Below are 20,672 nucleotides of genomic sequence, written 5' to 3'. Positions count from 1 at the left end.
AAATGCAGAGAAGGTCTCTGTAATCAAACTGATGGTAATCACTAGAAAGTAAGTTTCCCCAACTAAGCAAGTCAGAGGCAAGGAACCAAAACCCCATCCATACAGAATGTATAAAAAACCTTGGGAGAAACCAGGCTCAGTTGGCCAGTTCTCCTTCTACCGGACGTCCAGCACTTTAATTTCCAGTTCAAACTAACTTTGTGTGTGTGTGTGTGTGTGTGTGTGTGTGTGTGTGTGTGTGTGTGTGTGTGTGTGTGTGTGTGTGTGTGTGCATCTGGTTGCAGTGATCTGTCCACGGGACTCATCTAGGTGTTCTGCGCTCAGATGAACGTCATCTCTTGGCCCTGATCCACCATCTGATCTGAATATGAACTGAGAAACAGAATAAGAAAGAAACAAGACTAATATTAGCGTAGATGCCATTCTTTTTACAATGTAATGAGTACATTGTGTTTTATAAGAAGTATTCCAGCTTATCTAATTAATGCAATTAATTTAATAGCAATCCTTTAATGGATTTGAATAATAAAAGCATATTAGTGTGTTATGTGTAGGTTAGGTTAAAAAGATGTGTCTTTAATCTAGATTTAAACTGACAGAGTGTGTCTGCTTCTCAAACAGTGTTAGGGAGATTGTTTTATAGTTTGGGTGCTAAAAAGGAAAAGAATCTGCTGCCCGCAGTTGATTTTGATATTCTATTTATTATTAAACGGGTTTTGAGAACATTTTTGAGAACAGATTCCACAAGAGACATTTTCTTTCTCTTCTGTTTGACAGTACACAGCTGTGTTTTCCCTTCTCTGGAATGTAAGCTGGTCGTAGAATTCCAGTCTTTAAAAGTTTTTAGTTTTAGTGTTTCTGCCAAAAATGTGTTGTTTGAACACTGGGCTGATCAGCCAAAGTTAGTACAAAATACATATGCAGGAAGTAAAGCGAGATGCAAAAGTGTCCAAACAGTAGCAAAACTGAAAGAGAATGCAGGCATTGCTCTTGGATTGACCAGGAGCCAAATGCCAGGTTGCCCTCGTACAGGCCGCCCAGTCTGAAAACCTTCCTAGGCACCAGGCATGAGATGGAACATCCAATATTGAAGGGGGTGAATGTGTAGCAGGCCCAGGGGAACCACTGAGGAGGTGGCGGTCATGAGGCAAAGCAACCTCTGAAAGACCCTGAAGGGATGTGTAGTCCCCAAACTGAATGATGCCACCATCATTCTTTTAGATACACATAAAGAAACCAGTCCTCAGGGCATATGTGTGTAAGGATCTCTTCTGAATGGTTGTCACATGAGAGAGTGATGTCTGAGATTGAGAACTGGTCCACAATCTTTCTTGGGAACATGGCAGTATCGGCAAGGGCCAGACTAGTTCATGTCCTGGAGACGTTTGGCATGAAACACCTGGAGCACCAACATAGTATGCAGGATTTAACCAGTCTGCCCAGCCACTGCATAAGCCCTTTTGGCAAAGGAGGATGTCATCCTGCAGGGCTTGAATGAATGCATTGCAGTCAACATGAATTGATGGCAGACACGGGTGAGCAGTCTGTGAGCAACAGTGCCCAATGGCTTTCTCTTCCTCTTAAAGGCTGAAAAAATGACAGGTGACTCATTTACTGTGCCCGTTTGCAGCATGCAAGGGGTCCTTGCACAAGTTACACTCTTGCTGCAACAAATTTGAAACAAAGACGCCGAAATATGTGCAGGAAATTTGCTCACAATTTGTTCTTTGGAAAAGTCTGGATCTCTTCAGCTGCCGGGCTTCTTCTATTGCAATGAAATGCAAGCTGAGCTTCTTCCTATTTTGGCTTCTTGATCATAGAGTCTGAAGATTCTGACAAGATATATAAGGCAGCTCTGGAGAGTTAGCTATGCCTGTTATGGCGGTCTCAAATGCCATTGGTTTGAGCAGCTACACAAACGTTACCAAACCAGGCTTTAGTATCAGTGCAAACAAGAATTTCCCTACATGTGTCAAAGCAGATGCAATGAGAGTTATCTTTTTAGCTTGCATGTTACTGGCTTTGTGTTTTCAGGACAGTCAATGAGCAGAGAATTCACAGGAGCTCATACAAAGATAATAATTGGGGGATCATGATAAGAACATCCACAAGACCAGATAAGTATTTTTGTGAAAGTTGGGTATTTATTCAGAAGTGATGGTGTCGGTCATAGGTGATTATCAGTGGAGGATCACCCAAATAGCCAAAAAAAGTGCTGAAAGGTCTTGTTGCCATTCACTTCCATCAAGCTTTGAAGTTTGTCTTTGAAGTTGTTGAACATCCAGACACATACAAAGCTCTTTTTTTCGAATCTCCTTAACTATTGTGGTTTTTCATCTGCAACTCGTGCCATTGTTTTGTTTGAGAGACAGTGTACCCGTCTTTAAAAAAGTGGTGGGAGAGGTTAAGTAACCACTGTCATAAGGTCAGTTACTTCATGCCATTGTGTACTTATTGTATCAATTATTTTAGATGACTCCTCCCCAAAACTACACATAAAATGAAACAAGCTATGATTGGTCACTTCACACGTTAGTAAGAAAGCCCCCTCCACTTTGTGTTGGTACTTCAGTGGCTATAGTGGAAATCCTTGACAATTAAGCATTTTTGTTGCATGAATGAAATCTGCTTTGCCAAACTGTTTTGAAAACATTTATTATATTGTTAAGTGACAAAATTATTTAGGTAGTTTATCCTCTAAACCAGTCTCGTGAGTTATTGCTTGTAAAATCGAAAGTCAAATGAATTTAAAAGCTGAAGCACCTCTGTAAAACGAACTGATTTGCAAGAAATCTCGTCTCACTCAGTTACAAGCCGCATCCTCTAGCAGAGTAGTGTACTACTGACTCTTTAGTGCAGTTTTTGAAATTTACAGCCATTAAAAAAGAGAAACTACAATGAAAACTGCATGCAAAATAGCAACAGGAGTCTTGTAACTGTGGATTTGTTTTTCACCCTCTCAGTTTGGGTTGATGTAGGGTGTGATGGAGAGTGAGAGAGGAAGGGAGGGAGTTGTTGGGGCGTTCTTGTAGTTTCCCATGTCATTCCTACAAACGGGCTTCCCTAACAGGAACCATAGGTATGCTGATCTCATTAGAACAATTACTAAAGGCCTGCATTTTCCAGCCCAGCCTTTAAAGACCCCAGGGCAATGTAATTTCAAAATCAACCCCTTCCAAAAAGCACCAGTGTTGGCACTTTCTAAAGGACTGTCAATTACTTCTCCCTCCATTCTGCAAAAGGAAAGCAGCATGATTCAACCAGGCTCAGATAAAGGGCCATTCTTTCGGGAAATCAGCCTGCGCATGGACTTGAATTCATTCTGCATTAATCTGCGGCTGCCTGTGGGAGCTCACTAAATATTCATCAGCAGTGCCAGGCACATCACTGCATGCAAATAAGGCATTCCTGATGTGGAGATACTTGAGTTTTCTCTCTCTTCCTGGAGTACTCTATCCCCGTCTCTCTCTGTTTTAGACACTTCTTAGGTTTTTGCTGTTCTTAACTGTGCTCTGGCATCCTGAGAGTTTTACAACCACCAACTTCAATTATACAAAAAACGGGTCACCTCAAAGTCCGAAATAAAAGCTGTTTAACTAAGAGATCAGCAGCGCTGCATGATGGGAAGGCTCATAGTCTTCTGAGGCTAAACTTATGTAACTGTGGACTTGTGTACTTCAGCACAACGCGTCGTTAACGTCTTCCCAAACACATTGTACTAATAGACAGATATAGAAAAAGGTTTTAAGAACATTTTAACCAAAGGAATCGCATTTTGTTTTATGTTGTGACATATGGATAAGATTTAGTTTTACTTAGACAACTCAAAATTTCATTATCTTTTGTTGAAACGAATCTGCAAAATGACACATTTCTACAATGTGTCACACAGATGAAAGCATCAGGGCACGAGGTCCTCCACAGCAGCACATCAATGCCTGCATTTACATCATTGCTTCCTTCGCACATAACTGCTTTTTTTGGAGGAAACCAAAAGCCTGGCTGGAATCTTGCAGGTCTTGAAGGTATTTTTTAAATATGAAGTGGTGTTTTTTTTCTTTATCCCCTTCAACATGCAACAACTATTCCTCTGTATTCATGTTGTACAATAGATCTCTTTTTTTACGTAGCTTAACGCTGCCTGCTCGACTCTATAGAGATGGTTGATCAGACTCTTCCAGTGTTCAAGTGGCACTCTGCTGTCACCTTGAGGATTTTTCACTGGCCTCTCTTCCTCTAATGGGTGCTCTCCCAACATTCCTCCCAAACAGGATTTCTCCACAGGATGATGCGTTTAGTTTGCAATAAGATGCCGTGCGTCTGGTGAGGTGTGTTTGAATGAGAAATGCACATCTGCACAGTGGATAATAGACTGATTGGTTGAATAGACTGGAAAACTCATTGACATTAGTAGAAGTTCATTGGCATGATTCTTGGGAGATATCATCAGAAAACACAATGTTAGCTTTTATTGTTATGCTGATGATATTCTTGACTGCTTTATATTTCTTCATGGCTTGGCAAAACCGAATGCACAGTTAATTTAAAAGATTGGATAATAATTTCTTACTGGTAAATTCCAAAAAAAGTTATTATCTGACCTTCAGCAGTTAGGAACCTAGGTGTGATATTTGATAGCAATCTTTCCTTTGAAAGCCATGTTTCTAACATTTGTAAAACTGCATTCTTCCATCGCAAAAACTAAAATATATCAAAATTACAACAATCTCTCAATTTCTAATGCAGAAATGTTCATTTGTGGATTTATGACCTCTAGGTTAGACTATTATAATGCTTTATTGGGTGGTTGTTCTGCACGCTTGATAAACAAACTTAAAGACCTTTTTCTTTTTACCTGTCTTACACACTAATAAGGCTAGGCTGCATTAATTACATCAACCAGAACCGGAAAGGCTCCCCATAACACATGATGTTCTCGTTACATCGTAAGAATGCTAAAATCAGTCTGAGGCCACCTTCGACTTGATCAAATACACAATCTGTGTTGTTAAAAGAGTTATACAGCATAAATAAGGTGAGGTGACTTTTATTAGTCCATTTCCGCATTAATAAGAGGCCTCAAACAGAAACCTCCTATATTTGATCTTACATCTAATAAGCATATGTGTGATTCAGAGAATGAATATATGCACCAAAAATATATATAAAAAACAGTGTATCCCTCTCTTCCACATGTGATGTAAAAGCTAATTATCTTGAGGTTGTGTGCAGCTGATTGGTTTCAGATCTCCACCCTGTGAACAGCAGATGATGAACGTCATCAACACGCTGTAGAGCAGCGCTCACTGTCCAAAACCTCCACTAGAGAACAGCAAGCAGCAAGCATCGCTTTGATTTTTCCAAAAGCATGCAGACTCTCTGCCACAGGGAGAAAACAAAAACATCCACTTAAAGGTGCAGTATGTAAAATCGACAGCTAGCGGTTGGGTCCTGAGAAATCAAAGGCAGCCCACTCCAGAACACACGCTTTCCAGAGAAACAGCTGCGTGGACATAACCTGTTTCTTAACATACAGCACCTTTAACCGTCATCAGCATTCACCATTCAACTAATAATGTATGACCATGCTGCACAGAAATACCTGAATATGATAATTACATTATCAGTTAATCAAGCAGTCCAAAAAGCAAAATATAGTTCCACCAATTAAAACAAATACATGAACAAATAAACAGATGTTGGACACACACCCAGGTGTTTTTGGAATTTCACCAAAAGAAAGGAACAAATGACTTCCAATAAATATATTTCCAAGAACAGTACCCCTCTCTCGAGATAAAGTAGAGCTTTAGGATGATTCTGGTTCCTGTTTTAGCCCGTTATTGCGATGCTATGGCTTGTGCTTCTTCAAAGTAACCGTGAGTCCCAACGCAACTTTATTGTGCAGTCATTCATATCAGGTAGACTTTTACGGTTACAATATGTCTTAACGCTAACATCATGCATTTTTTTGTTCACCCGTCAGTTAGAGTGTATCTTAATCTTTGTGTGAAGCTCCACTGTTAGTGTTTTAAACTCAACTCTGCCCTCTACTGCTTTTCATCAGTGTCACATGACATGCGTCTCTCTCTTTCTCTCTATATACACATATAAAGGGATTCTTCATCATCAACTATTTCATAGTTTCAATGAAAATGTGAAGCAACGAGTCGCATCATGGAGACAAACCTTTTTTTATATATACAACTAAGCAATTCAGGCAATAACACTGGACCATTCCAGACCTTTTCTAGGAAAGTGTGTTTGACTAGGAAGAGTGTGCTGTACATGCAGGAAGTTCAGCCAGATGAGCGAATGCTGTAGAATATTTTCTTCTTTTATTAAAATGCATGGTTTGTTGTGAGGGACACTAAACAGTGAATTTACTTTAATCAAATGATATGCATTGCACATGTATTGAGGTGGGGTTGAAGTGACATTGTGGTTAATTTAGCAATAAATGTCTATTTGAATTTAATACAACAGCCAAACAGAACAACCTCGCTTAATGGAAATGAATCCCCACATTATTTTATTTTCTTATTCTGTTTAGTTAATAGTTTTTAGAATTAACCTACAGTTATTATAGTTAGCTTAAAAAAAAAAACCCTGAAACCATTTTATTTTTACGTGCAAAAAATACAATTTAAAATTTTAGTAATAATACTAATATTAAGAACTAATAAAGATGACAAAATACACAACAAAATCACTAAACCCTTAAATTAAAATGAAAGCAGAAAATCTAACAGTAAAAACAAGTTTAGTCAGAATCCATAAGATCAAGTGTCTGTATTGCAAATGCTCTTCACTAACTCTGCTGTTCTTTATTTGTTTTGTTTTTTTATTATTTTTGCTGACGTTCATACACAGGTGTCTCATAGCCGAAAAAGCGCAGGATCTATAGTTTTAGCGTCTCAAAACTGCATTGAGTGCTCCATTTGTTATTTTAATATTAGGGTAAATAGTGCATTTCTAAAATTTGAAGAGTTCCGAATATCTGAATATGAAACCAAAGAATTACAAAGAGCTCTAATAATAAACTAACAATAAAGAACCGACAGCAACTGCAGCCTTTCACAGCAGAAACCACTTTAGCTTTAACATTTACTATGATGACCAACGCCAGCACATCGAAGCACGTGTTAGAGATTAAAGATCACACACACACACACACACACTCACACACACACACACACACATGCGCGCACACTGCTCACGGGACACGGGTTCATGCTCCTCGGGGAATTTATTAAGTGCTTGTTTTTAGTCATTTTTCTTTCATTTCATTTGTATCACTTGCGCTCCTGTCTGGAATCGTGGTACGGACAGTGAAGCAACAAGATTCAGTTCATGTTCTCAGGCTAGAAAATCATTTACATCACATTTTGTCGTCGTCGTCGTCGTCGTTGTTGTTTTACTGACTTGGAGACCACAAACATTCCAGCAACACACTCTAGGGTAGATGAGAAACAATCAGAAAGCTTGACTTTTTGCATAGTATTAAATGAACAAAGACATTGAGTTTTTTATTTACAATTATTGTATAGATTATAAAATTCATAAAAACAAGATGGATGAACACTTTTCATTTACCCATAAATTGCTAGTTGCGCCAAAAGTACCTGTGGCGTCGTATGCTCTTTGTTCCACAAAACGCATGCTGCTAAGTACAGTACATAGAAGCTGATGTATTGCAAGAAATATTATTATTTGTGATTATTAGAACGCTGTCATCCTTCCGATTTATTGGATAAACATTTTAAACTGCATCCGATATTAGGCCCGTCGACACAGGGCGCAGAACTAAACTGAATTCAACTGAAGTGGCCAGTCGCTGCGTAAAAGATCTCATCTGAAGTCCACGCACATCTCAGACAAACTCCCCTGCGGCGCCTTTCAACGTGTCAGAGGTGATTCTTTAGGTCAGTGTACAGGATGGTTGTGAATGAGGCTTTAACACGTGTTAAAGGGATAGTTCGCCCGTCAGCCGATCGGGGGCCTTTTTTCGCGAACGCACCATTTTCTGAAAGAGAATATCTGCTTAGCGGCCCACTTTTAGAACAGCGGGAGGGCGAGTAAACTATCCCTTTAACGTGATAACCTGGGAAGAAAAAATAATAATAAATCCGTCTCGGTTTTCCATATATATATATATATATATTTTTTTTCTCATTGAGTATGCCTGAGCTAACAGTTAAAGCTTGTGCACCTTATCTTGATGAGTAAAACTGAAAAAAACCAAAAAAAAGTTGGAGAAAAATGAGTTGCATATTAAGTGTATGACATCATGCCTTTCTAATTCCAAAGAATATCAATGAATACGTGGGTGACTTCATAAGTGTGCCTTCCAACAGACCCCCGTTTGTCCTTTTGCTTCTAGAGTACAATAAATAGTTAACGACTAGTGAATACTGTTGAGATGCTAGAGTATATTTACTGACTGCAGGAAGACAAGCTTGATTTGAACACAGAAGCACATCTAAATTTACACCACAGAAATTCATTCATATCCGGATAGTGCAGAAAAGGATCATAAATGTATATATAGATATATTTTTTGTTTTGTTTTGTTTTTTTTTTTGTTTGTCTGTTTTTTGTCGGTTTGGGTTTTTCTTTTTTTTTTTTTTTAAGAAAAGAGTCAAAAGCAACATTCCTTCTTTTCGTTTTCGTCACATGACATAATTCAGTTGTTCAAAGTGTCGTCAGCTCAGGAGCTGGGCTCATTTCCTTTAGCCAAAAGAAATCTACAAATTAAATGTCAAAAAGAATAAGAATTAACACAATAAATCACAATAGTTGAACACAATTTTGATTTCCATACAGAGATGCCAGATATAACTTAGTTACATTTTTCCAACATAAAACCCATCGCAGCTTCTGATGGTCACACGGAACCGAAACTATTTTATGTTAAATAGTATGCACTTCTAAAGAAGATATTTAAATCCAACCTGATATATCTGCTCACGTTTGAGGCCGACCACAAGTTCATCGCAGAAACCTTCGAAGCCAGCCAAACAGATCGGATGTTTTCGGGGGTGCTCGGAGCAGTCGATCCTGACACTCGTTTAATACTACGATGCCACGTGAATGATATATCTCCCACTACATTTTGGTTTCTTTCATCTTCTAAAAATATCTACATTATTTGACAAAATAGCAGGCAAGTCCAGCGCACGATTGGAAATAAAACATCTAGAGTCTGATATTACAGGAGTACCGAACAACGTGAGCTGTTCCAACTACGTCTGCTGCGTGGTTTTGAACCCTACAAAGAAGTTTTAAACCCTACAAAGGAACCAGGATGTATCTACAGGTTTGTAAACAAATTACATTCTCTTTAGGACATAAATAAGTTAAAGTAGTTATTGAAGCAGAACAAGGCAACATGCCAACAAATAAAGATAAACTCTGTAAATATATATTTATAATGTGTCTATAAATATATATGTACGCTTAATAAATTCTAATTTCCATGGGTTTCTCTTTTTTTTTCTGACAGGTGCAAATCTACTGTGCAAGTTCGGAGTCCTGCGACCTGGATACACCTTAATCAATAACCAAATAAATCTATACAATTAGATACATGCCACACACAATACTCACAGATCAGTGAATCAGAGAAGCTGTCTTAAAATAGCAGTCCACCGCACATCCCATCAAATCAAATCAAAACCGTTTAAATAAAAATAAAGGTTTCCAAATAAAAACGTGGGTAAATGTACATTCATGCAGGAGCAACGATAATAGCTGAAGTCGATTTAAATTACTCGTAATAGTCTGTCGTTTCCTCAGGAAGTGGGAGCGGTGCACTTGCGCTCTTGTGTCGAGTTTCTCGAGTCGCTCCGAGTCAGTCGTCATTCATGCGTTCGATAAAAGATTGTGGCGCGACCACACGTACAGTCAACAGTACACGATCCACGTTCGCGTGCACTCTGGAGCGCTTCTAAACGTAGAGTCTAAGGTGATTCTTGAGCGGTCTCCCACGTGAGGTGGCTAAAGCGATGTCTCCAGACTATGAAGCGGGCTCCCGGGACTGGAGGAAGCAGCAGATTTACTTGTGTCGGTCGTCAGGTTTATGCCGCTGTCAATGGCGTTGTTGTTCTTGTTAGGAGATGAGGGCTGACTGGAGTTCTTCCTGGCCGCCTCGTCGTCAATGTCGGTGTCGTCTATGAGAGGAATGTGAGGTGTGGAGTCCTCTATTCTAAACTCTGGATGAGTCATGAAATTGTGGATGGAGGTTCTGGATTCGGGTTTTTCCAAGCCTTCGTAGAGGGAGCTACGAAATGCGTTCACAACACGTATCTGCGTGAGGAAAGAGATCGCTGTCAAAGGCTTGGAAAGTGAGCTCGGAAGACCCCCCCCCCAACCCGAGTGGCACAGTGACAACAGGAGGAGGGAAAGGCCGTGGACCCATTCGGAAAGCATCCCTAATTTACTTACTCTACCGTGCACTGAGACAATTTAGGGATTGCATCGAAAAGAACATAACTCAAACTCATGGTAAACTAAAGAGACTGGAAAGGAAAACATAGGCAATGCTCTTATGTCCCGTACAGTACACAATACAGTATACAGTGTATGGTCCAAAGTGTTGTATACCTAGAGACAAGCATTGTTATTTCAACAAAAATGGAACAAAAAAAAAGTCAAACACAAAGGAAAACCAAAACGTCATGCAAGTTGAACACATCTCGTGGAAAGTTGGTAAGAGGAGTAGATTAGATTTTGAGGTCCAGGATGAGTTTCAAGGTAAACACAAAGTCAAAGGCAAACAAAAGAGAAGTCATCTACAGAGACTCAGATAGAGGATGACGGGGACAGGAGAGCCTATGCTTTGAGAGCATAGAGTCACAACACGATGATGGAAGCGAACCAAAAGCTTGACAAGCCAACTCAACGACTACACACAACATGCAACTCGGGACAACACCATGTGGAGATGAACACAGGCACACAGACTGTGGAATAAGAAAAAAGACCAGAACAAACACAGGTCTGTTCTTTCAACAACTCCATGCGTCTCTGTGTAAACACTCAAGTATAGGCAGAAGAGTTTTGTTAAGATTCACGGAACTACTCTAAAAAAATAGGAGGATCACTTGATAAGTTTTTACTGTGTGAAACTGAGACTTCCTAGAAATATTTTACTGTGCTAGTTTGGAGCAGCAAATATTCCACTTTAAAGGTTACCATTACAAACAAGTACGAAAATCTAGGCATAATTCAAACAGTAAACTAATTATGAATACAGTCTATGGTTCTGTTCCACATCCTCGTGAGCTATCTACCTAGACAGCAAGATGTCAACTTCTTCTGGGCAAAATCTAAAATAAGGGTATCCCAGAATGCACTGCATTAAGTTTGGTGTTTATTTTCATCCGAGATGTATGCTGGGGCCCCTCAAGGATATGTGCTGCGCCCCCTTCCCTTCACTCTGCTGACCCACGACTGCATTCATCATACAACTCAAACCTCCTCATCAAATTTACAGATGACATGACTGTGGTGGGTCTCATGAGTAATTTAGATGAGGCAAGCTCGAGGAGCCAGGTGAGCCGACTGGCCGGGTGGTGCGGTGCTCACTCTCTCCACAATCGCACCGTTGATGGTCAGAGGAGCAGCACCAAGTTCCTGGGTGTACACATCACAGAGGCCAACAGCACTGGCCAAGTAAACACAACAACGTCTCTAATTCTTCCGCAAACTGAAAAGAGCCAGAACCTTGGCCCCCTTCATGTGCACCTTCAACAGAGGCACCATCGAGAGCATCCTGACCAGCTGCACCACTGTGATATGGCACCTGCAATGTGTCCTGTCGCAAGACCCTCCAACGCATGGTGAGAGCAGCTGAGAAGAACGTTGGTGTCTCTCTTCTCTCCCTCCAGGACATTTACAACACCCGTCCGACCCGCAAAGCCCTCTGCATTACAGGTGATCCCACCCTCCCGATCCTGCCTCCCCTTCTCCTCTCCTTGCCCCATGCACCACTGACCCTCATATCCCCCTCTAAGCTCTCTCGCTATATTTTTTGTTTTAATTTATCTGTATATTTATATTCTATTGTTAGTCTTATCTGTATGCACATAGGGTCTGAGAGTAATGCATTGGCTATAGAAATGTTGATATCTGTCACGTATGGGGCTCTATTTGGCTTAGGATGCTGCTTCAAGGAAAGAGTGTTCCATTCTGCCCATGAAGAGTTTTGCCCCAAAGTGTGTCGGGAGCAAGTTAAAGCTAAACTCTGCAGGACTTTAGACTGGACAACTGTGTCTTGTGGATGGCAAAAAAGTTGTTCCTTCTCAAACTGTATCATAGCTGCATCTATAAACCACCCCACTTGAAAATGAGTAAGTCACAGCCTTTGCCACTGTTTGTGTAAACCACTATTCCAGAGATAGATGCCAGAGCAAAAGGTCGAAGCTCACTAGGGTTTGGAACAGAGCCTCTATGATATGACCAACTAACTACTGACCTGCTAAAAATGAAGAAACCACGAACTACGTCTAACGACCATTAAACTCAATTTTTACCTTCTGTCCTGGTAGCAAATAGCACGCTTTCAACCTAGCTAAGAGCAAACTTACAAAGCCAACACAAACAGGTCTGAATGACAGATGAAAACAAATGTCAGAGGGAATCACAAAGATGAAGACTGGCCTAACGTTTAGTGAGATTTTGCAGCTGTCAGCATCACACAGCAGACTACATGACCAACAGACTAAAGCCACGAGACATAATGGGTCGCTGTGGGCCTCAGATCTACATCACACAGACGACAAATAAGACAAGACTATGGGGAGGAAGAGCCACTCTCTTCACACGTCTCCGTAGCTGTGTGGAGAGAAAAAAAGTAAAAATAGGGGAACAAAACAGCCTCCCGTGATCAACAGAGTAACTTCAACAATGCAGCCTAAAGCATTTCGAAGAACATGTCAGGCTATAGCTGAGTAGGGAATGGTTGGCTATACTTGAATGTTTACCCAGCCTGGTGAGTTTGTTGGTGGAATATTAGTTCACATCAATTTTGCGACGGACAATGGAGGGACTCACAACCTGAAATTCACTTCGTAGGCTGCACCCTTAGTCCAGGGCTCTTAGCACTCTGGGGAAAACAAACACATGATACATTGAAACACATGTTCTTCTGAGAATTTGGTTAAAGATGATCTGATAAACAGTAACATGAGAAGTAAGAGGAAATCAGAAGCAAAGCAGATTTTCAGGGATGCCCTTTGACAATACTTTCCACTATTTGTCTATGTCTAAAGACATAGTTTGATAGCTCAGATGTAATGCCAAATCTCCATTGGACCCAATGGGTAATGCCTGATTAGAAATGTCTGTCAGATCTTCCCACTGTAGCCGTACTGTATGGACACACCGTCCTATCGAACATCAAAAAAAAAAAACTGGAGAAATTGGCAAATTACCATTGGCAATCCATTGGCAAATTACTGAGAAGTAATCTGACATTGCTTATAAAACCAAAGCACTTTCTTAGTCTAGAGATGAGGCGACTCTTTTGAGGTCTAGAGCAGTGGTCATCAAACTTGGTCCTGAGGTGCCGGTATCCTGTTGAGTTTAGCCTCAACACACCTGCTTTGAAGTTTCAATGATACCTAATAAGAGCTTGATTAGCTGCTTCAGGTATGTTTGCTTAGGTTTGAAGCTAAGCTTAGCTGGACACTGGCACCTAACTTGGAGACCCCTGGTCTAGAGTCTATGACTACATGAAGTCTATTTCACATTTTTAATAGCTTCCAAAAATAACTAGTTATAGTTATATATATAAAACATATTGTACTATTGTACTACCCTTGGTTGAAATGGAGATTTTTGGGTGCAGTTATTATCCTTTACTGAACCCTGAACTCAAATCAGGTCAATGTGTGCAGTGTTCCTTTAAAACTCACAATTAAAATAATAAAATGACTCACTAAGTGGTGCTAAATGTCTTCATACTTCATAATTGTCCAAGGGAATACAACATTCAAGTGAATTTTGCATCTGATGTGCCCTTTAAGGATTTTGTTGTCAATAATGAAGCTAAACATGGATCCATTTTGGTGTTGCCATAGAAACATTTCTGACTCAGAGAATTTGAACAGCTCTGAGTAGCTGTTGTCTCGTAATTATGGTAACCCTAGCATAAGATTAATGCATTATATTTGCAACAGATTATGGAACAGAGCTTCTTTCTAAAATCCCAGAATTGCTTCCCTGTGATGCCTTTTTCATGATGTTTCTTTTGCACTTTAAACTTTCATGACCTATGTATGTATGTTTAGGTAGGGACTGCATCTTATATTCTGCAATGTTCTGTCTCCAGATTTGTGATGTATAACTTTTTTTAAAGGAGTTTAAATCTGGTTATTTTTTGTTTTTGTTATGATTGGACCACTTCAGGTCTGGAGTCCAAGGACATCCCTGAGAAACACCCAAAGAAGAGTGTCACTCACGCCCAGAGGGAGCAGCAGCAGTGCTGGTAGGAGAGGAAAGAGCATTGCACAAGGACACGTGACTAGGACTAGAAACATTGGTTACATCCTGATTTTGACTGGTGGTGGAGGACTGGCGTCTCAGAGCCCCCTGAAAGGAAGTCCCGCTCTTGAATGTGTTCACTACCTCGATCTGCAGGAAGGGGGAGAGAAATACATGGAGCAATGCTTCATCACAATGGACATGGTTTAGAAGACTATGACAGGCCCTCATCACACATTAAACACTTCATCTTAAATTAGCACTGAGGCTTTGATGGCTTTAGAAAGGTCCTCCTCCCCGCTGATGCAGCTTTGACAGCAGTCATGATGAACGCCCAGAGACCCTTGAGAGCCCTGCCACAGGACTGCATCATTACGCCTAGAAGAGCACTGTTATCATATCAAAAAACAAACAGCAGGCCATAGCAATTCACTCTAAATGATGTGCATGCAACTACCAAAACTCAGTTAGTGCTAATATAAATTGGACGGATGGTATTCCAGTAGTGGGGATATTTAGAATATGGAAGTGTTTCTCAACCCTGATCTTGGGCGGCTCCCAACACTGCACATTTTGTATGTGTTCCTTATCTGTCACACCCATTTCAGGTCCTAGAGCTTCTTCTAGTGACACACAAAAGCGGAGCTGCATCTATCGATTGGTGTATGACATCAAAATACAGCGAGAGCATTTGACAGCTGATAGGTCCGTATGCTCTTGCAGTACTTTAATGTGACACACCAATCAGTGGATGCAGCGCCACTTCAAGTGAACATACCTAAAATATGCAGTTTTGGGGAGTGTCCAGGACCAGGATTGAGAAACACTGGAATATGGGAAGTCATTCTCTGTTAACTGGTTCGCTGCTTGTCTGTGTTCGTAGCATGAGTTGTGTGATTTTGACTGGTCTGAGAAGAAGCGTAGCAGAAGTGACGGTACAGAAGTCTTTGGGCAGGTAGGAGATATCTCTGGTACTCTGCGGCTTGATGATGTGATGGTTGCGACTGTTTTTAAAAATGTGATGGACAACTTTGTCTAAAATGTAAATTCCAGTCCTGTGGCCCCCTGCACTTTTTCATGTCCCCCTTATTTAACACACTTGATTGAGATCATCAGCTTGTTAGGATTAAGATCCATGAACTGAACTAATAAGCTGATGATCTCAGTCGGGTATGTTAAATAAGAGAGACATGCAATACGTACAAAGTATAGACTAGAATTGAGAACCAAAGCCTCATGACACTCACAACGGTGCTGTTGGTCTGAATATCCGGCCTCATGCTATTCAGAACAACAAAGTTATTGTGATATTACCTAAGGACATGCTTTTAGACTGAAGAGAAATATTATCACAGGGATGGCTTATGAATGGGGCAATGTAAACTTAGTGGCTTTCTCAAATCTTGCTAGAAAAACTGTTCTACATTACTTCCAGTTCACACTAGAGACCACACTAGTCCTTGTTACAGAGTAATTGTACATTTAAGTGGTAAGTGATATTAATTATCTACATGTTCTTACTGTATGGTTAGGGATAGGATTAGGGTTTGTCTTAAGATTACTTTATTGTTAGGAGTGCGTGTAACAAGGACACCTTAAAGTAAAGTGTTACCAACTATTTTATCTATTTCATGACAACAGCTTCATTGTTTTTTAAGTGTAGGGATTGTAATAGAAATGCAATTATGTTGTTCCTAATCGAACGTAAGTGTTATACTGAGGTTTTCATTGTAATTTAGATCTAATTATGCAAAATGCTATTCAATAAATGACAGTTGAGTTGGAATATAAGTGTGTTTCATGAAAGGTGTACTGACAGCCCATGATTAATGCGGCAGTACTGAAGTCTTGCGATCAGCGCTGATGTTTGTGCCAGTGATGGCATTTGGCAGAGCTGAGCTGCGGTTCAACCTCCGCACTGTTCTAAATCTGGCCCTAAAACACACTCCCAGCCGTGCAGATGGTGAATCTCAAGTACATAATTACAAACACAATCGATGTACGAGCAGAAGTATAGTTACTTCCTACAGATGCCATTACAGTGCAGAATTCATGCTGATTGTTTCATGCGTCGTAGCTTCCCAAAGACCGCCAGAGGTTCTAACCTGAGTCTGGATTCTGTTGAGGCCTCTGAACCAGAGGATCTGCCCTCGTCTTAACTCCCTCTCAGCGTGATCGATCTCCTCCTGGTCCTCGTTCATCTCCTCCTCGGGCATTTCATCCTTCTGAGTCAGCTGACCAGCGCCTTTGAGGAACCTCAGCTTGCTGTTTGGGATCGTTGAGATGACCTGACCCAGAGTGAGGATGTGTGTGGATATTAGAACATGATAGCACACAAAACAGAGCCATTTCTGAGCTCCATCTTCGCAGACCCAGGTAAGTAACAAGCCCAGTGTGTGCTGTATAGCTATTCTGACAGATACTGTTCACAAAACATACTTCCAAAGTTACATGTCCGGGTCAAGCAACTACCTATGAGATACTAAGGTAAATATTACATTACATACTCTCTTTCATGTTGTTGCAAATTTTCTTTTTAGTAAAACACAATTAAGATATTTTAATGGAATGTTCAAATGTTTTTCAAATGTCACAAAAAATATCTACATAACAACACTAGAGCTCACTGACCGTGCAAATAAAACAAACTTCAACATATTTTTTCAAAACAGCATTTTTTTTGTGTTTAATGGAAGAAAGAAAGTCATAGGTTTGCAACAACGTGAGGGGGAGAGAAAGTGAACTATCCCTTTAATGAAGACCTTGTATGAAATGAGAAAGAGAAAGAGTTGCTTTACCTGTCCCCAGACCAGCTCTCCCAACCCCAGGAACACACACCACATCCACTTCTCCAGGTCCAGAGGAGAACAACTGAACGGTTTCCCTCCAAACTGAACAATCACGATCTGAAATAAAATATCAAAAGGACCTACAGATGTGCTGCACTGCAGATGGGTGCGTTATATTTAGAACTATACTTCTTTTAAATCATGTAAAACCTTTTAAAAAAGATTTGATTATTACTGGGTCAAATAGCCCAATAATCAGCAGCACAGGTATATTTATTTAATTATAGCAATAATGAAAAATACATTGTGTGGGTCAAAATTATAATTTTTTTATGCCAAAAATCATTACGATATTAAGTAAAGAACATGCTATATTTTGTAAATTTCCTACCAATTATACAATTATATCAAAGCCTTATTTTTGATCAGTAATATGCATTACTAAAGGCTTCATTTGGCCAACTTTAAAGATTTTTTTGCAAATCAGATCCTAACAAGCCTACATGAATGAAACGCTAATTTAAGTATAAATGACCCTTATGACAGGTTTTCTGGTCCAGGGTCATGCAGTGTAATGTGATGTGATGTAATATCACTAATTGTCTATGACAAAAGCAGACCGTTCTGCATGGTGGCTCGTTATTTTCCCCAAAATCATGATCTACTAAAGCTCTACATGTTTTGGTACCTGAATGGCGAAAGTGCCCAGAACAATAGAGCAGAAGATGGGATTTCTGAAAATGCCATCAAACACGTTCCTCTCTCCGTGGATTTTACGCGCGTTGATCTCGTTGAAGAGCTGCATCATGACAAAGGTGTTGAAGATGATGGTGTAGTGCTCGGATGGAGGAGAATGCAGCGGAGCGTTCCTGCCACTGTCAATGTCAAAGATCTGCTCGCCTGGATCACACACACAGTTGTTTCTTCAGCTATCTGTGTGTCGCTAAGCTTTTATTTTCCAGACATGAAAGCATAAACGTATTAGCTCAGCATGCACTGCAGAGGTAACTCACCCACAAACAGCAGGGTGAAGATGATGACGAGCTGGTACACGCCGTGGCCCAGGATGTTCTTGGTCATGGTGCTGGAGATCAGGGGTTTGTTTCGGCCGTAGGGTTTCCTCATCAACAGAGAATCGGTGGGAGGTTCAGTGGCCAGAGCCAGAGATGCAAAAGTGTCCATGATCAGGTTCACCCACAACATCTGCACTGCTTTCAGAGGAGAATCCTGGAAGAACGTACGTACAGCGTGGTTCATCAATTCGTGAGACCAACAAAACATAATGCACTGAGCTAGATGTTCTACTAGCATTGTCCTTGTGTATCAAAATATTGGTAAGAAGACCCTGAAACTCATTGTCTCAGTGTCCTCGTTCATCTAAAGCTCTCTGGATGTTCATTTCTCACAGCGGTAACTTCACCCAGTCTAGCCTCTTTCTCTCAGAAGTGCTGCATCATTTATTAGGTCAGCGATCCTCTAGGAAATTAAACAATGCTATTTTAGATCACAGGGATGAAGTCTTTGGCCTTGGCCTAGTAATCTAATATGGATTCTTTGCCATTGCCACATGTCTCTGCATAGTCTAATTTGAGATTTCATAGTAGGTCATATCTATCGTCTCATTAAAGACATGCATTGAGTCAAACGAGGACAACAGAAGCGATCAAAACCAACAAAAGAACAATAAAAGGTAAGTGCTGCTAAAGTCTAGGTTAGCCTAACACAATACACAAGGTTGTATTTTTGGTAGTGTTAGTGAATTGAAAAAGAATTGAGAATGTCTGGTGTTAGAAGGTAAATTAGAAATAGAATAGAGAGTGCAAGTGCAAGCTTTAACCTTCAGGAAGAAGATGCATGAGGCCTGTACAAAACTCACTGCTACAATGCTAGTGTGTTGGATGGTTGCCGGGGCGTTAGTATGAGGTTGCTAAGGTGTTCTGATTCCACCCTCAAGTGATCTTCTGCTCTCTAATTCTGACTCAGGTCCCTCCTTTTAATGTAAATCTGTGGAATCTTTCACCTGTTTTTATCAACTGTCAGGTAAAGAAGTGAGATGCTCTGATGTTTTATTCATGCGGGAGGGGTTATACTGCAGTCAGTACGTTTTTAATAGAAGGAATGTACTTATAAAATGCAGTACAATCTTATAACAATCTTTACTAACGTAATGCATCCCTGCTGAATTAAAAAAGGGGGGGACCCCAAACAAGTGCACGTTAATAAGTTTAGTGGCTTGCTCAGATCACTAATAATCAGCCAACAGCACAAACCTGGGTAATGCAGGCTCCGGTAAAGGCCACGATCACAGCCACCACGTTAACAGTCAGCTGGAACTGGAGGAACTTGGAGATGCTGTCGTAGACGTTGCGTCCCCACATCACTGCTTTCACGATGCTGGAGAAGTTATCGTCCGTCAGGATGATATCAGATGCCTCTTTGGCCACATCTGTCCCTGCGATTCCCTGCCAAGACAGAAGCCCGTCCTTCACATCTGCTTCAAACGCAGCAAAATCATTTATTCATTCATTTCTTTCTTTTAATGTTAGGTTGAAAATATGAATATGAAAATATTCATCAAGTGAAATTTTTAGTAATGCATGTTGTTTGTGTTTATACCTGCATGTTTAATCACAGCTCAATGCAAAACCATATACAATATGCATTGCTAAAATTTCACTTGATGAAATCTGTCAAGGTCATATTTAAGATTAAAAGAAAGAAAGAAAGAAATGATATTATAGGATCTTTTAAGAAGTTGTTGACATGACGTGTGATCACATTCATGTACTGTGTGAGTGATAACAGACGCTCATGTGGACAGTCAGTGAATGCTAAAACCTGTCTGGGTAAAGAGTTACTTTCTGCTCACAGTGTGTTTGTGCTTTTTAAAAGACTAGCCTGAGGGACTGTTCTCCCTTAAGACACGTCTGACAGTAAAATCATGGTAAATACCACAGAGAGGAAGCCGCCCGCGGGCAGCTCGTGTCAGTTTGATGAGCAGCAACACAAGAATATGCTCTCCTCTGACACGGCTGAACTTAGAAAATAGAAATGGCGGGGCGGTGCTGACACAAGCTGTTTTTTCACCTCAACTGACAGATGTCAGAAACAGGAGTGAGAGGCTCTGGCTCACACTAGGGGGCGCTCTGAGCCCGCTGCTGAGACTGGATTACGAGCGCCTCGATCGGTTCTCACCATGGCAAAGCCCACATCTGCCTTCTTGAGGGCCGGGCCGTCGTTGGTCCCGTCACCAGTCACAGCCACCACCTGACGCTGGTCCACCAGAGTACTGTCAATAATACCTGAGAGACGAGATCACAATAATAGCAACTAGTCATACTTAATCATTAAAACATACATTCATATGAGAGAGAGAGAGCTGGGTAGTAGCTGATT

The 20,672-nt window shown here is 40.6% G+C and overlaps 1 protein-coding gene across 12 annotated transcripts in view; it reads right to left on the bottom strand.

Moving 5' to 3' along the window:
* Positions 1-7,230: 7,230 nt before the first annotated feature.
* The window catches only part of atp2b2 (ATPase plasma membrane Ca2+ transporting 2), a 106,353-nt gene continuing 92,911 nt past the window's right edge, over positions 7,231-20,672 (bottom strand). For 4 of the 12 annotated variants that reach the window (XM_043251988.1, XM_043251990.1, XM_043251994.1 and 1 more), the window contains 7 exons: positions 20,472-20,578; positions 19,547-19,738; positions 18,290-18,503; positions 17,965-18,176; positions 17,286-17,393; positions 16,593-16,775; positions 7,231-10,308 (listed from right to left, as the gene is read on the bottom strand). In XM_043251988.1, coding sequence (XP_043107923.1) covers positions 10,000-10,308; positions 16,593-16,775; positions 17,286-17,393; positions 17,965-18,176; positions 18,290-18,503; positions 19,547-19,738; positions 20,472-20,578 — 1,325 coding nt within the window. In that variant the 3' untranslated portion in view covers positions 7,231-9,999. Of the gene's footprint in view, positions 10,309-12,986; positions 13,109-14,465; positions 14,638-16,592; positions 16,776-17,285; positions 17,394-17,964; positions 18,177-18,289; positions 18,504-19,546; positions 19,739-20,471; positions 20,579-20,672 lie in introns of all 12 variants that reach the window. The other 8 variants (XM_043251991.1, XM_043251993.1, XM_043251997.1 and 5 more) reach the window with 6 other exon arrangements.

The sequence above is a fragment of the Puntigrus tetrazona genome, chromosome 11, assembly GCF_018831695.1.
Source record: "Puntigrus tetrazona isolate hp1 chromosome 11, ASM1883169v1, whole genome shotgun sequence".
NCBI classification, from domain to species: domain Eukaryota; kingdom Metazoa; phylum Chordata; class Actinopteri; order Cypriniformes; family Cyprinidae; genus Puntigrus; species Puntigrus tetrazona.
This window is presented reverse-complemented; position numbering and strand designations above follow the sequence as displayed.